This window comes from Loxodonta africana, chromosome 10, assembly GCF_030014295.1.
Source record: "Loxodonta africana isolate mLoxAfr1 chromosome 10, mLoxAfr1.hap2, whole genome shotgun sequence".
Taxonomy (NCBI): Eukaryota; Metazoa; Chordata; class Mammalia; order Proboscidea; family Elephantidae; genus Loxodonta; species Loxodonta africana.
The window spans coordinates 78797167-78813376 of record NC_087351.1 but is presented as its reverse complement, the minus strand read 5'-3'; the positions used below and the strand labels follow the sequence as shown (position 1 = coordinate 78813376).

The following is a 16210-nucleotide window of genomic DNA, read 5'->3' as shown; positions in this document are numbered from 1 at the left end:
TCTGGAATTTGACAACCGTTCTACTCACTGTTGAAGAATAGGCAATATGTAAAAAAGTCAGTGACTATATGAAAAAGGTTTAATTACATGTATTTCCTATTATACAACTGTAAACTAGGTTCTAGAAATAACTGCTGGTGAAAAATAAAATTTTTGTATTTTAATCTGTTACTTTTTGTTCCACATTTTATTTAGTTTTTGGTCCAAAATTAGAATATTTTTAGTAAATTTTATGATTCTAAAAATACGTGCTTATTAAAAAGTGAAAAAAAATTCAATCAACATAAAAAAGTATGAAGACATTTAATTTAAAAATCATGAAAATTTTATCAGAGATAACTCATTTTAAACTTTTGGTAAGCATTCCTCCAGACAAATTTTAATACATAAATACACACACATACAAATAGACACACAGGAGTGTTTTTAACTTGCTTTTTAAATTCAGAAATATGTCAAGAATGATCACTCCATATCAACTCACTGTGATAATTTTAAAGTCTATATAATATTTTGTATATTTTAATTTAAAAATTATATGGTAGATATTAGGCTGCTTTTAGTTTTTAACATTTATAAAAAAACTCTGTCTACCTTTAACTGTCAGGCAGTGAGGCAGAAGAAATCATGGACCAGGATGGGTGTGACGACTAGACAGATACGAGGACAAAGAGACTTCCCAGCTCTGGGTTTATGAACTTTGGGTTTGTACTTCTTGAAACGTGAGTCACTGTCAGGTGGATTAAAGCAAACAAGAACATCTGAAAAGCATATACTGTGATGCTGGGTACTTAAAAGGCACTCCAAAAATAAGTGCCTCTACACACATTATAAAACTATCAAGGCAGCAAAGATATTTAGTCAATCCATATTATTTATTACTGCCTTCCATATATACCAAAATGCGTGTGAGAATACATCTTCATATGGAGGTAGCCAGTTGGGAAAAGAAGTTGTTCTGAAATATTTCTTTGTCTGAGACGTCAATGATGTATCTCTGACAAAATTTCATCTATGATAGGATTTTCCTTTGAACATTTTGTGCGAGGCTAAATATAGCTAGAAAATAATTGGGCATGAATATTATGTAATTAACTTAATTCTACTGAAAAATCTCCTTAACAGAAACATTTGGAAACAGTTTTATTTCATTCACTGGTATTTGGCCCTCTGCAGAATATAAAAGATTTGATTTTCAAATACCTTTAACAATAACTATCACTGTGGTTTAGTTTTCCATTAGAATACATGGTTCAAAAAATATTTTAAAATGTCACAATATACTTTATATGTCTATTAGTAAAGAATAGCAGAGAAAGTTCATTTTTGTAAGGTTAAAGAAAGTATAGTCATCTAATGGAATTCTAGCCAAGTCTTCTGTGTAAAGATCTTATGCAATAATTAGTAAGTGAAACAATAGAACACTGATCTATCTATTTTTTTTTTTTTTTTTAAAAATAGGCAGCAAAAAATAGCAGAAAGACAGGTAGGCCTAAACTATCTTTTCAAAGAGAGCCAAGAATTGTTCACTTTACCAGATCAGAATGTTCCAATGCTGAGAGGAAAATTACCCATTCTACATTATACAATGGTAATGCTATGTTCTGGTTAGAAAAAAGAGACTAGATGATCAAAAACACCTTAGAGGAGAAACCTGTAGGTATTTGATGTTTCTTCCATCAATCCTCTGGGATACTCTTATTTTGGAGGCAAGATAACACAGGAAGGGGTTCTCAATTAAGTGAATAGTCCCAGAGTAGAGAGACAGAAAGAAAAAAAAAGCACTAAACTATTTGGTTGAGGGAGTAAATTAATTTCCAGGTGTTTGCTCTTATGTGCATGCACTAAAAACCATCCAACATTCATTATTCTCCGCAAATATGCTTCTTCTTTTGAATTCCTTAGCTCAGGGCCCGGCACCATCCTTCATGAAGTTCTCTAGGTTAAAAATCTGAAAGTTAGTTTTTATTTCTATTCCTCATTTCTGAAGTCAACTTGGATCATATCACATAGTTGTCATTTACTACATGCTTATTATGTACCATATACTGTGCTAAGTATTTTACAAACATTTAATACTCATAACAACATAAAATAGGTGTTATCTATAGTTTTAGGAAGACTCAGATTAGTTAAGATTATACACAAGGTGACAATCCTATTAAGGGCAAAGCCTTATTATTAACCATTGTGATGTACCTCTCATGCTTTTTATTTTCATTGCCACTGACAAAAGCCTTGTCTTTATCGCTGTTCATCTATATTAATATAAAGCTTCTTAAGTGGTTTGTCTCTAGGCTGCCTTCCAATCCATTTTGATAGGAATAATAAATGCACTGAAATAAATCTGAAAATGTCTCTCCTTGCTTCAAAATCTTTAGAAACTTCTCCTCTAAGATCCACAACTCATTTACAATATGATTCCAACCTAACTTTCCAGCCTCATCACCTATAATTATTCTTAACAACCCCTTGACTTTATCGAACTTGCATTTCTTAAAAATACTGTCCTTATTCAGGTTTCGTGGTATTTTCAATCACCTTATATACATGTGAAAGCTAGAAAATGAAAAAAGAAAGAAGAATTGACATATTCAAATTGTGATGCTGGCAAAATATATTGAATATACCGAACAAACAAATTAGTCTTGGATGAAGTATAGCCAGAATGCTCCTTAGACATGAGGATGCAAGACTTCATCTTGCTTTCTTTGAACATGTCATCAGAAAGATCAATCTCTAGAAAAGATTATTCCCTCTTGGTTGGAAATGGAAATCTCCTCAGTAGGGGACTTTGAAATTTGATAAAGTGATTGTAAATATTCTCTGGAGCAATTAATATATAAGCCAACAGAATAAAAAATAACACAGGATCTTCCCTAACATGCTAAAAAAGCAGTATAATCAAAAGAGTATGGTCCTGGAAAAGAAATAAGGATACCAATGGAACAAAAATTGAGAAAAAGATGGATTTGTGTGTCTAGGCATATAAAAATTTATTATATGACAAAAAAGGTAATTCAAATCAGTAGGCTAAAGATGAGTTTTTCAATAAAATGGACTAAGAAAATACGTCAGTTAAGTCATTCCATATATAAGTAAAAATAAATTTGTATCAATATAAATTGCAGATAGATTAAAGAACACTTAAATATTTAAATTTAAAGACAGACCCAAGATGGTAGTGTAAATTGGCATAACTACTTTGGAAAACAGTTTGACATCTCAAAAAGTTGAAAATACACACTGCTTAAAACCCAGGAATTCTATTCGTCAGTATATGCCTCAGAGAAATTCATACATGTGTACCAGAATGCTTTTAAAAGAATGCTTATGGCATCATTTTTTCATGAAAGCCTAAAATGGAAATAAGCCAAACTCGACGGCAGTGGGTTTTTTTTTTTTAGGTACGGGCAGTAGCATGGAAGAATCCCACAAAAAGTACTGAACAAAAGAAGCAAGATCCAAAAGACTGCATACAATATAATTTAATTCATATAAAGTTCAAAAAGAAGCACAAATTAATTATAATATTTAGGGATGTACACACAGCAGGTAGAACTAAAGAAAAGCAAAGAATTGAAAATGATAAAAATGCAGGATATTGGTTACACCAAGGTTGGAAAAGAGGGTTGTGACTGAGCCAAGAATGTATTTGCTTTTTGTCCCTTACAGCCTTTGGTCGAAGCATGCATTCACTATTTTGAGGTGAGAAATATTGTAATCAATAAATGCATGCTTAACTTAAGCTGCATATAAACTAAATAATGATTTTCGGTGCTAGAAACATCATGAAAGGTACTACATTTGACAAAAATTGAATTATCTTTGATTAATCACATATTTCTAAAAATAAAAATACACATGCATGTTTATTAATTATTAGCCAAAAGTTGGCAGTTCGATCCCACCCAGAGAGGCTTCAGAAGATAAGCCTGGCAATCTGCTTCTGAAAGGTCACAGCCTTGAAAACCCTATGTGGCACAATTCTACTGACACACGTTGGGTCACTGTAAGTCAGAATCAACTCGATGGCAACTAATAAAAACAACAAGAAAAAGGCAGTAAAATTCAAATTTAAACTCAATTGTACTATTTAGGTAGTTTAATATTCCCAGAGATTACCCAACTAAAATGAACATTACATCCAGATTTCACATTTCCCTGAGCAAAACAAAAAGTTTACATCTCATTTCAACTGAAAGTGCTAATGGTGCCATCAAATATTGAAATGTTTTATAGCAGTTTTTCTTCCAATACTTTTGAAACCAAGAATCAGTTATACATTTTTTTAGGCCTCAGGTCTTAAGCTCTCTAAAGCTGTTTTGGAAATAATACCAGTATTAGCTACAGAATTTCAAAAAACAAATAATAATAACTGAAGCTTCTGCTAATTTAAAAAAAAAAATTTTTTTTTCTTTTTTCTGCTAATTAAACAACTAAAAAATTTGTTAATCATCTGGTTCTAGGACAGACCTTCCCCCGGGCTACATTCTCGGTTCCCTGTAATTATTACTTCATACAGCTTTTCTAGGAGATTCCATTTATAGCCTCTACTAATTCTTGTATGATGACAAATCCCAATACCAACCACTAAATCAAACCTCTCTTCTAGTTTCCAGGCCCATTAATCTAATGACTTTTCGTACATTTGGTTATCTGAGAGGGATCTCAAATTCGAAAAGTTCAAAACGTTTCCTCTTTCCTCTTAAACACATTCCTTCTCAAATATATGTCCTCTTCAAGTGAACAGTAGCACCATCTACTCAGTTTCCCCACCAAAAACCTGAATCAATTATCAAGTATTGTTGATTGTAGCTTCTTCGGTAATATTTCTGAGTCGACTTTTACTTTGGCCTCACTGCCACTGCTTTAGTTCAGGTCTTAATCATTTCACACCTAACAGTCTGGTCTCCTTTCTTCTAGTTGGAATCTCCTCTTCCCCACTGAATCCATTTTTCTCACTAATCATAGAAAAGCTTAAAAAATATAGTAAATCGATTATGTTATCTTCTGTCTTAAAAATCACATAATGGCATCCCATAGCTTTCAGGATAAAATCCAAACTCCTTAACATGGCCTAAATGCCCATTGTCACCCCTATATATCAGCAGTCTTTTTAAGGAACCCTGGTGGTACAGTGGTTAAGTGCTCGGTTGCTAATCGAAAGGTTGGTGGTACGAACCCACCAGCTGCTCTACAGAAGAGTAAAGATTTACAGCCTTGGAAATCCTGTGGGGCAGTTCTGCTCTTTCCCACAGGGTCGCTATGAGTTGGAATTGACTCATTGGCAATGGGTTTGGTTTGGTTTTGGTTTATACCCTATGGTCTACCAATGATCTAGGGCAATATTATCTCATATTTACTCTTTCATACGCAAATCTGTCTCTGCATAGAACTCCAACTTTATGAGTTTTCCTTTTGGAAAGACTTTACTGATTACCTATTTCAAATGGCCAGGTGCCTTTTCTATGTATTTCCACAGAATATCACTTAATACATTGTATTATAATTGTATTATAAGACAGAGCAAGACAGATTTAAATTTTATATCCTTTATATAAATGCTGCCTAATTATTCACATATACATTTATTGATTGCTTAAAGTTTCTAGAATCCAAACTACTTTTCTGAGTCACTATAAAATGTACTTCAAGAAGTAATATACTTACGTTATTTTGACAATTTAACCACACTTGATTATATTTTAGACAAGTAATTACTGAACCTCAAACAATTAATTTCAGCAACTTCACCTTTATTCATTTCTATTTCTTCATCTGAAAATTAATTACACCTAAGGTTTCTTCCAGTCAAAATATTTTATGAGTTTATATCAAGTCAAAATATCTCCTGACACTCCATTTTTAATTCTGATGCTAGAATATAATTATGGTACTAATCCTTGATGTTGACTACACATTAAAACATCTGACATATTGCAACAAATAGTATCTCACATATTAAGGATCAATAGGCTTAACTGATTAAAAAATAATTCAAGAAAATTAAAGAACTATATACTGAACTTTGCATTCATTGAACTTGATATTTAAAAGTTTAAATCAAATCAAGATTAATAAGTTCTTGAGATCTTAACATGTCATTTTAAAAGTATGGTTTATCCTTGACTACTGCAATCAAACTGTTAAATTTGTTTATGGAAAAATGGCAAGTTTAGTTCTCATTAGATTGTAAACTGCTTTGGACAAAGTTAACATGGAAGATTAATATTTCATAGGACTCAGTAAAATGTTAGAGACAGAAGAATGGAGTCATGTTCTAACTTTCAAAACGTAAGGTCAATTTCTCACTTACTGTATCATAAACTTTTAATTTAAATTGGCATATCGTGTTTCAAAGGAACCAGGAAAGATTTACTAGAAGGCTTATATTATTTATAATTGTTGAAGGAATAAAGAGAGAAGTAATTATAATCTATAATGCACACTAATGCTGATACATAGTGCTTTCTCAAGTAGATTCTCAGTGAGATCCATGGGAAGGGTTCTGTTTTTGATTCTCCTAATATTTCTTTCAGATACACATTACTAATGGGAGATAAAATTCGAGGGTGATTATCTGATTCAGTATAAAAAAAAATTCAAATAGGCTAATTGGGGATTAAATGATGCCCTAACATATCTAAAAAGTCAATTGTATAAAGAAAAAGCAATTCTTCCCCCACCTCCATCCCTGCCAATAAGTCTTTGTAGAGGTGAAAAATGTCATACTATACCTTGATTTCTTCTATTTCGTCTGGTACTATCTTGTATGCTGATATAGTCCCACCCAACCTGAAATTAGGAGAAGAAAATAGTCTCAAAACTGGTAATAGTGTATTAAAAAATATGGAAGATTTCTGCCATTAGCGTAAGACTGCCACAGATAATTGTTCAATGCCTGCTCCAATAACCATGGAAGAAAAACAACCATTTTGTGCTTAAGTTTTCCATATATTAGTTAAATAATGAATGACTACTGAAAGAGAAACATTAAGTTAGATTTTTAACTATAAATTTCTCTAATTGATGGTTTTAATGATGCTAAAATTGGGACTTTATCTGCTGAATTCTGTCACAACTAACATGTATCAGGAACCAATTGCAGTCATAGTGTTTGCTTCTTTTAAAAAATAATTTAAACAGGGAGTCAGAGAGATAATATGCATCCAGTTCTGCCTAAGGGAAAGCAATGAGTGTTCGGGGCTTATAAGCTAAATTTGGGGGTTACAAACAATTTGATCCTTAAAATCAGTTCTTTCCTATGTGACGGTGATGTCACTACACGTTATATTCACCATTTTGAAAAAACAGCTAAGATTTACATAGAACTTACCGTGTACCAAGCACGTCACATATATTATTTAATTCTCAAACTCTCTCCACTGCATAAATGGGGAAATTGGTTCAGCAATTTTTTCCCAAGTAAGTAAAGGAGTTAATAAGTGAAGCAGCTGATTAAGATCTATATAAGTGCAAAAAACATACCAGATTTGGACTATACAGAAAGGAATAAAAAAGAACAATGTTTTATATTAATTATATTTTAAAACAACATTCTGAATATATTAAGACATTATTAAAGATAGTTTTACCTGCTTTTACTTTTTAAAAATATGGCTACTAGAAAATTTAATATTATATATATGACTTGTATTTGTGGCTCCTATCATATTTCTATTAGGCTCTTAAGTGCCAAGATTATCCACTTGCCTTTGCTCTAACTCAGTGCTTACAAAGGAATCTTCTGGTTACTTTCAAATTTATAAGTACCTCAGTATCAGAAAAAGGAGTATCATAAATGGAGCACGTAAGTATTCTGAATACTTTAGAACATGTCCTCTCCCAAATATAAATTAATAAATGACATTCTGGTTTTTATTTAAAAAAACACACACAATCCAACTAAAAGATTTTGATTTAAGCTCTTTGATATTTATATCCATTTATTCTTGCTAATGAAACTACTGTTCTGATTTGATTTCAAAATTGTTTCCATGGACTTAAAGTGCTGTGCTTGAATGGTAAAAACAGCAATGAAATTTTAATTAATATTCTGTAAGATATACCAGAGACGTAGAAAATAAGACCATACTAAGATAAGCAGTAAAAGAATAGCACTAGAGGTTACTAAAGTGATAAATGACATAACTTTCTGGGGGAGGTTTAAAATAGGCATTTTAAAATTTTTATTGACAGTTATTAAAGTTATTTAGTTAGAAGTTGAGATTGCTGGGTTATAAATGAAGACATTAGAGAAAAAAAAAAAACAATGAAAACTTCATAGCTCTGAAAATAGTGAGTTCATCATTTTATTCACTGAGTACAAACTGTAACCCATACTGACCAGGTCATGTGGATGCAAAGAAAAGTCATATAGGTAAGCAGATGAGTAAATAAGCATTAATAGTATAATACACTAAGTTTTAGTGTAAGGATGGCGCAGGACCAGGCAGTGTTTCGTTCTGTTGTGCATAGGGTCACTATCAGTCAGAACTGGCTCGACGGCACCTAACAACAACAACAACACTAAGTTTTATAACAGAGCTCACTAGAACCTGAAGGTTTCAAATTATTTTTTAAAAAATTGAGAAAATTTACTTTAAAAAGAAAAAAAGTGCCTATCACTGTACAATAGAGTGGTTTTTCACAAAAGCAGTCTACACCTGCTACATAAATAGCATACCATAACAGAACTTGTTAGTAAGACAATGATTTGTTAGTAAAATAATGATTGAAAGATACCAATGGTCAACTTCTGGAATAAAAATAAAAATAAGGTTGCTATGATACACTTCAATCCTTCTTCAACAAACAACTCATTTTTCTCTTGAATAGCAACACTCAAAATACTACCTTTCCTGGAATCCAATCCTAGGAGGGTATGGAAGGGTATGTTTCAGATTAGTACTTTTACTCAATTTCAAATCAATGACTAATGGTTCCACTGTTAAAAAGGCAGGTTAAGTATAAATGGTTTAACATATTCCCACTTAGACTAAAACGGAATATACAACATACATGGAGCCCTGGTGGTGCAGTGGTTAAGAACTCGGCTGCTAATCAAAAAGTTAGTTCAATCCACCATCTGCTCCTTAGAAACTCTGTGGGGCAGTTCTACTCTGTCCTATAGTGTTGCTATGAGTTGGAATTGTCTCAACGGTAACTGGTTTGTTTTGTTTTTTAAATAAATGACATATACATATTTGCATAAGAATACTATGTTGACAAAGTAATAGAATGACTAGATGATCAAGTGGCTAAAACAGGAAACCTGGAGGGACTATATTATACTAAACACAGAAATGAAACTGGAGATTAAAACTGATATAAACAGAAAGTGGGGGTCAAGATGGTGGAATAGTCAGATGCCTTATGCCATGCCTCTTACAACAACAAAAAAAAAGGCCCCCCAAAATAAGTCAGCTGGATATATATGAGAATCTAGGAACCCTAAGCATCAAAGACAAAGCTGAAGAATCAGACTGAGTGACAGGTGCAAGGAGAAACAATTCAAAAACAGCAGGAATGGAGAATTATGGATTGCCAGATCACTAGTGTCCTGCTAGCCGAACCTGCATGGCACAGACATATTGAGACAAGCAGCAGCATCTTAAGCCAAAACACACCCCATCTGGTGCAGCTAAGCAGGAGCAACTTTGCATGCAACTCCAGAGTCAAACAGGAGTGACACCACACCTGCAAAAGTTAAATGCACACACCCAACCCACCATGTGCACCACAAGCACCCTCCCCACAATGCCACATGCTGAGGAGCACTTCCTCCTCTTCATCCATCCACCACCCTGCTCTGACACCAGTCTGGCAGCATTTAACAACACTACATCCCTTAAGCCGGGAACTCAAGGCATCAGTCCTGAGATGCCTGCCCCTTCACCCGGCCACTGGTGCAGGGGATCCACGAGCTTGCAACACCCTCCACCCCCTCTGATCATCTGCACTAGTGCCTTATGGGTGAGCTGGCACAGCACGTCCACATTGGTATAAGGCAGGCAGGGTTCCCAGCTGAAACCCATTTTCACTGGCAGCAGCCAAGTGGGAGCTTCAGCTCTGTGGCATTTGACACTGCTCTGCCCCATAAAAATTTTTTTTTTTTTTTCTTGGCCTGTTCTGAGGAGCCTGGCCCACGTCGCAGGGAGTCCATGGACTTCCAGTGCTTTCACACCCTCCAATCACCTGCACCAGTACCTTGCTGACTGAGCTGGCACAGCATGCCCTCATTAGGGCAAGGCGGGCAGGGTTCCCAGCTGAAGCCCATTTTCACCTGTAGCAACCACATGAGAGCTGTAGATCTGTGGCATTCAACACTGCCCGGCCCCCTAAGCTGGTAGCTCTCGGTCCATTCCAAGGTACCAGCCCCTTTGCCCAGCCTCTGGCGCAGGGGGTCCATGGACTGGAAGTGTCCTTTACCCTCTCCAAACACCTACAACAGTAACTTTCTGGTCATGCCAACACAGCATGTCTTCATTAGGACGAGGCAGGCAGGGCTCCCAATTGAAGCCCATTTACACCCACAACAGCCAAGCAGGAGCTGCGGACCTGCAGAATTCACTACCGCCCTGCTCCTTAAGAAGGGACCTCAACTACCCACACTGGGGGCCCTGAGAGTCAATGACAACCCCCAATCTCTCCAGCTAACAGCATCAGGCACCCCAAAATCAGCTGCACTCCTCCCACCCCCACTGTGCAATCTAGTGGACAGTAACACACTCTCCAACTGGGCACTCAGGAGCAGCTGACAGCCCCCTGCCTTGCCCGCCGCATTGCTCCTTACTGGAACCAGAGACTTGTGCCTGCTTCAAACACCCCCACTGAGCTCTGCCTGCCCAGGACTGTAAGTGAGGGTCTCTGTACCACACACTCAGTGACTGATGACCCAGGCACCTTCACCTCAACCATCTAGCAAGTGTTGGAGTGCACACACAACAACCAATCCAAATACCAGGGAGAACATCCTCTTCATCCATGGCCAGGTGACCAGCAGGACAGACACATCACATCACCAAAAACACCACCTACACCCTCAGCAGTCCCATAAGAACAGTGAACACAGTCCCTTGCTCACACATCTAGTTGCTGCTCTACCAACCTGGAGACAGGAGGTGAGAGCTTCAATGTGGCCACATTAGCAACTGAAGAAGCACAAACACCCAGCTTATGTGGATATATCAAAACAAAACAAAAATTCAGGACATAGTAAACAAATATACAATCAATCAATAAATATAATAATTTCTTGATGCCTCAGAGACAACAGACAACATCAAATCACATAAAAAAGCAGGGCAAGATGGCTCCAGCAAGTGACCAAAATAAAGAGCCAGAACACCTTCCGGAGGAAGATAAGGCAATGGAACTACCTGCTGAAGAATTCAAAAGACTAATATACAGCACTCTCCAAGAGCTCAAGAAAGAGATTAGGGAAAACACAGACACAACCAAGGAACACACAGACAAAGCGATAGAAGAATTCAGGAAAACCATATAAGAACAAAACAACAGAATAAACAGGCTACTACAAACCATACAAAAGACAGCAAAATTTCAGAATTAGACAAGTCAATAGAAGGTCACAGGAGCAGGATAAAGACAATGGAAGACAGAATTAGTGAGATTGAAGACAAATCCCTTTACATCAATTCATTTGAGGAAAAATCAGAAAAAATAATGAAGAAAAATTAAGAAAGCCTCAGAATTATGTGGGATACTATCAAGAGGAAAAACCTAGTAGTGGTCGGAGTGCTAGAACAGGGGGGCGTAATGGAAAACACAGAGAGAAATGTTGAAGATTTACTGTTAGAAAACTTTCCTAATATCATGAAAGATAAGATATCCACCCAAGAAACTCAATGAACCCCATACAGGATAGACCCTAAAAGAAAATCACCAAGACATTATAATCAAACTCACCAAAACCAATGACAAAGAAAGAACCCTGAGAGTGGCTAGGGAAAAACAAAACAAAAGAGAACCAATAGGACTAAGCTCTGATTACTGAGCAGAAACTATACAGGCAAGAAGGCAATTGGATGACATACATAGAGCCTTAAAGGCAAAAAAAAAACAAAAAACTGCCAGCCAAGAGTTGTATATAAAGCAAAACTGTCTCTCAAATACGATCGTGGAATTGGGTCATTTCCAGATAAACAGAAATTAAGCGAGTATCTAAAAACTAGATGAAATTACAAGAAATATTATAGGGAGTACTCTGGTTAGAGAACCCATAATATCAGACAATGATCCAAGACTAGGATGCAGGACAGATCAACCAGACACCAACCCAAAAACAGGGAATCAGAAATGTCAACATATAAATGACAAAAACATCAAAATGAAAAACAGAGAATAAACACTGTAGTCATAGAATTTCCATATGGAGAGGAAGTCAAGGCGATATCAAGATATTGAGACTGGTTTAAAAATAGGAAAATAAAGGTATATCTCAAGGTAACCACAAAGGAAGCTAACAAACCCAGCAATCGAAATAAATAAAGAAGAAAAACATAAAGACTTAGTAAACACAAAATCAACAATAATAAAAGAAATGGAAAGAGAATTCAAAAACAAAAAGAACCAGTACAGAAAAATAAGCAGAACAAAGAAACCGTCAACACCACAAAAAAAAAAGAACCAAAACAAACAAAATGACAGCAATACCTCATATCAATTAATAATTACACGGAATGTAAATGGCTTAAATGCACCAGTAAAGAGAAAGAAAGGGGCAGGAGAGATTACAGAAAAACGACGACAACAACAAAAAACACGACCCATGTATATGTTGTCTACAAAAGACAGATGTTAGACATGAAGACATAAACAAACTAAAATTCAAAGAATGCAAAAAAAATATCAGGTAAACAATAACCTAAAAAAGAGCTGGAATGGAAATATTAATCTCCAATAAAAAAGACTTTAAAACAAAATCCACCATAAAAGATAAGGAAGGACATCACATAATGATTAAAGGGTCAATGTACAAGGAAGACTTAACCATAATAAATATATACACACCTAATGACAGGGCCCCAAAATACATAAAACAAACTCTCACAGTATTGAAAAGAGAAATAGTTCCACAATAACACTAGGAGACTTCAACACACCATCAGTGAAGGACAGAACATCAAGAAACTCAATAAAGATACAGAAGATCTAAATGCCACAATCAACCAACCTGACCTCAGAGACATATACAGAACACTTGGCCCAACACTGGCAAAGTATATATTTTTCCAGTGTACATAGAACATTCTCCAGTATAGGCCACTTTTAGGCCAAAAGCAAGCCTCAACGAAAGCCAAAGCATCAAAATAATATAAACCATCTTCTCTGATCATAATGCCATAAAAGTAGAAATCAATAACAGAAACGGCAAGGAAAAAAATCAAATACATGGCACTGAACAACACCTTGCTTAAAAACAACAGGATAACAGAAGAAATCAAGGATGGAATAAAAAAATATTCATAGAATCAAAGGAGAATGAAAACACATTTTACCAAAACCTTTGGTGACACAGCAAAAGCAGTATTTAGAGGTCAATTTATACCAATAAACACACACATCAAAAAAGAAGAAAGGGCCAAAATCAAAACATTAATCCTATAACTCAAACAAATACGAAAGAGAGCAGCAAACAAAGCCCTCAGGCACCAAAAGAAAAGAATAATAAAGATCAGAGCAGAAATAAATGAAATAAAGAACAGAAAACAATAGAAAGAATCAACAAGACCAAAAGTTGGTTCTTTGAAAAGATCAATAAAATTAAAACCATTGGTCAAACTGACAAAAGAATAAGAAATGAGACAGGTGATATCACAACAGACCCAAATGAAATAAAAAGGATCATAACAGAGTAGTATGAAAAATTATACTCTACCAGCTTTGAAAACCTAGAAGACAAATTTCCAGAAAGACACTACCTACCTAAACTAACAGAAACTGAGGTAGAAAAACTAAAACACCCATAACAAAAGAAGAGATTGAAGAGGCAAAAAAAAAAAAAAAAAAAAAAAAAAAACTCCCAACAAAAAAGTTCTCGCTAGGATGGCTTCACTAGAGAATTTTACCAAACTTTCAGATAAGAGCTCATACCAATACTACTCAAACTATTTCACAGCACAGAAAAGGAAGGAATATTCCTGAATTCATTCTATGAAGCCAGCATAACCCTGATACAAAGCCAGGCAAAGACACCACAAAAAAATAAAACTACAGGCCAATATCCCTCATGAACATGGGTGCTAAAATTCTCAAAAAAAATTCTAGCCAATAGAATTCAACATCATATCAAAACAATAGTTTTTCATGACCAAATGGGATTCATACCAGGTAGCAGGGATGGTTCAACATTAGAAAATCAATGTAATCCACCACATAAATAGAAGAATCACATGATCATCTAAATTTGACAAAGTCCAACACCCATTCCTAATAAAAACTCTCAGCAAAATAGGAAAAGAAGAGAAATTCCTCGACATAATAAAGGGCATTTATACCAAATTTTATACCAATTCAACAGTCAACATCTTTCTCACTGGAGAGACTGAAAGCATTCCTCTTAAGAACAGGAACCAGACAAGGATGCCCTTTTTCATCACTCTTTTTCGACATTGTGCTGGAAGTCCTAGCTAGAGCAATAAGGCAAGGGAAAAAAAAAAAAAAAAAAATCAAGTGCATCCAAATTGGTAAGGAAGAGGCAAAACTATCCCTATTTGAAGATGACATGATTTCATACATAGCAAATCCCAAAGAATCCACAAAAAAGCTACTGGAACTAATAGAAAATTTTGGCAAAGTAGCACAATACAAGATTAGCATACAAAAATCAGTTGGATTATTTCACACCAATAAAGAGAGCTTCAAAAAGAAAATCAGCAAATCAATACCATTTACAAAAAATACTTAGGAATAAATCTAGCCAGGGACGTAAAGGACCTATACAAAGAAAACTACAAAACATTACAGCAAGAAACCAAAAGAGACCTACGTAAGTGGAAAAACACGCTCTTGGAAAGGAAGACTCAACACTGTGAAAATGCCAATACTACCCAAAGCAACCTATGGGTAAAACGCAATCTTGATCCAAATTCCAACAACATTCTTTAATAAGACGGAGAAACAAATCATCAATTTTAAATGGAAAGGGAAGAGGCCCTGGATAAGTAAAGCATTATTGAAGAAGAACAAAGTGAGATGCCTCACACTACCTGATGTTAACCCATTGCCACTGAGTCAATTCTGACTCATAGCGACCCCATACGGTTTCCAAGGAGTGACTGACGGATTTGAGCTGCCAACCTTTTGGTTAGCAGCCATAGCTCTTAACCACTGCACCACCAGGGTTCTTACCTGATATCAGAACCTATTACACAGCCATGGTAGTCGAAACAGCCTGGTACTGGTACAACAACAGACACATAGACCAATGGAACAGAATTGAAAACCCAGATGTAAATTCATCCATGTATGAGCAGTTGATACTTGGCAAAGGGCCAAAGTCTGTTACATGGGGTGAAGACAGTCTCTTTAACATTTGGTGCTGGCATAACTGGATGCTCATTTGTAAAAAAATGAAACAAGATCCATACCTCAAACTATACAGAAAAACTAACTCTAAATGGATCAAAGACCTAAATATAAAACCTAAAACAATAAAGATCATGGAAGAAAGCATAGAGACAATGCTAGGGGCCCAATACATGGCATAAATGGAATCCAAACCATAATAACAATCTACAAACACCAGAAGAGAAACTAGGTAACTGAGAGCTCCTAAAAATTAAATGCTTATGCTCAAGAGTCTCCACCAAAACAGTAAAAAGAGAACCTAGAGGCTGGGAAAAAATCTTTGGCTATGACATATCTAATCAAGGGTCTAATCTCTAAAATCTACAAAATACCTCAACACCTCAACAACAAAAAGACAAATAACCCAATTAAAAAAATGACAAAGGATATGAACAGACACTTCACCAAAGACAACATTCAGGAGGTTAACATAGACACATGAAGAAATACTTGTGATCATTAGCCATTAGAGAAATGCAAATCAAAACTACAATGAGGTACCATCTTCACCCTGACAATGCTGGCACTAATAAAAAAAAAAAAAAACAAGCAATGAGGTACCATCTTCACCCTGACAATGCTGGCACTAATAAAAAAAAAAACAGAAAATAAC

General features: G+C 35.3%; 1 protein-coding gene across 6 annotated transcripts in view; it reads right to left on the bottom strand.

Annotated features, from left to right (window-relative positions):
- The window catches only part of GPHN (gephyrin), a 570865-nt gene that overhangs the window by 324634 nt on the left and 230021 nt on the right, over positions 1-16210 (bottom strand). For all 6 annotated transcript variants that reach the window (XM_064292607.1, XM_064292612.1, XM_064292608.1 and 3 more), the window contains exon 3: positions 6741-6798. In XM_064292607.1, coding sequence (XP_064148677.1) covers positions 6741-6798 — 58 coding nt within the window. The remainder of the gene's footprint in view (positions 1-6740; positions 6799-16210) is intronic.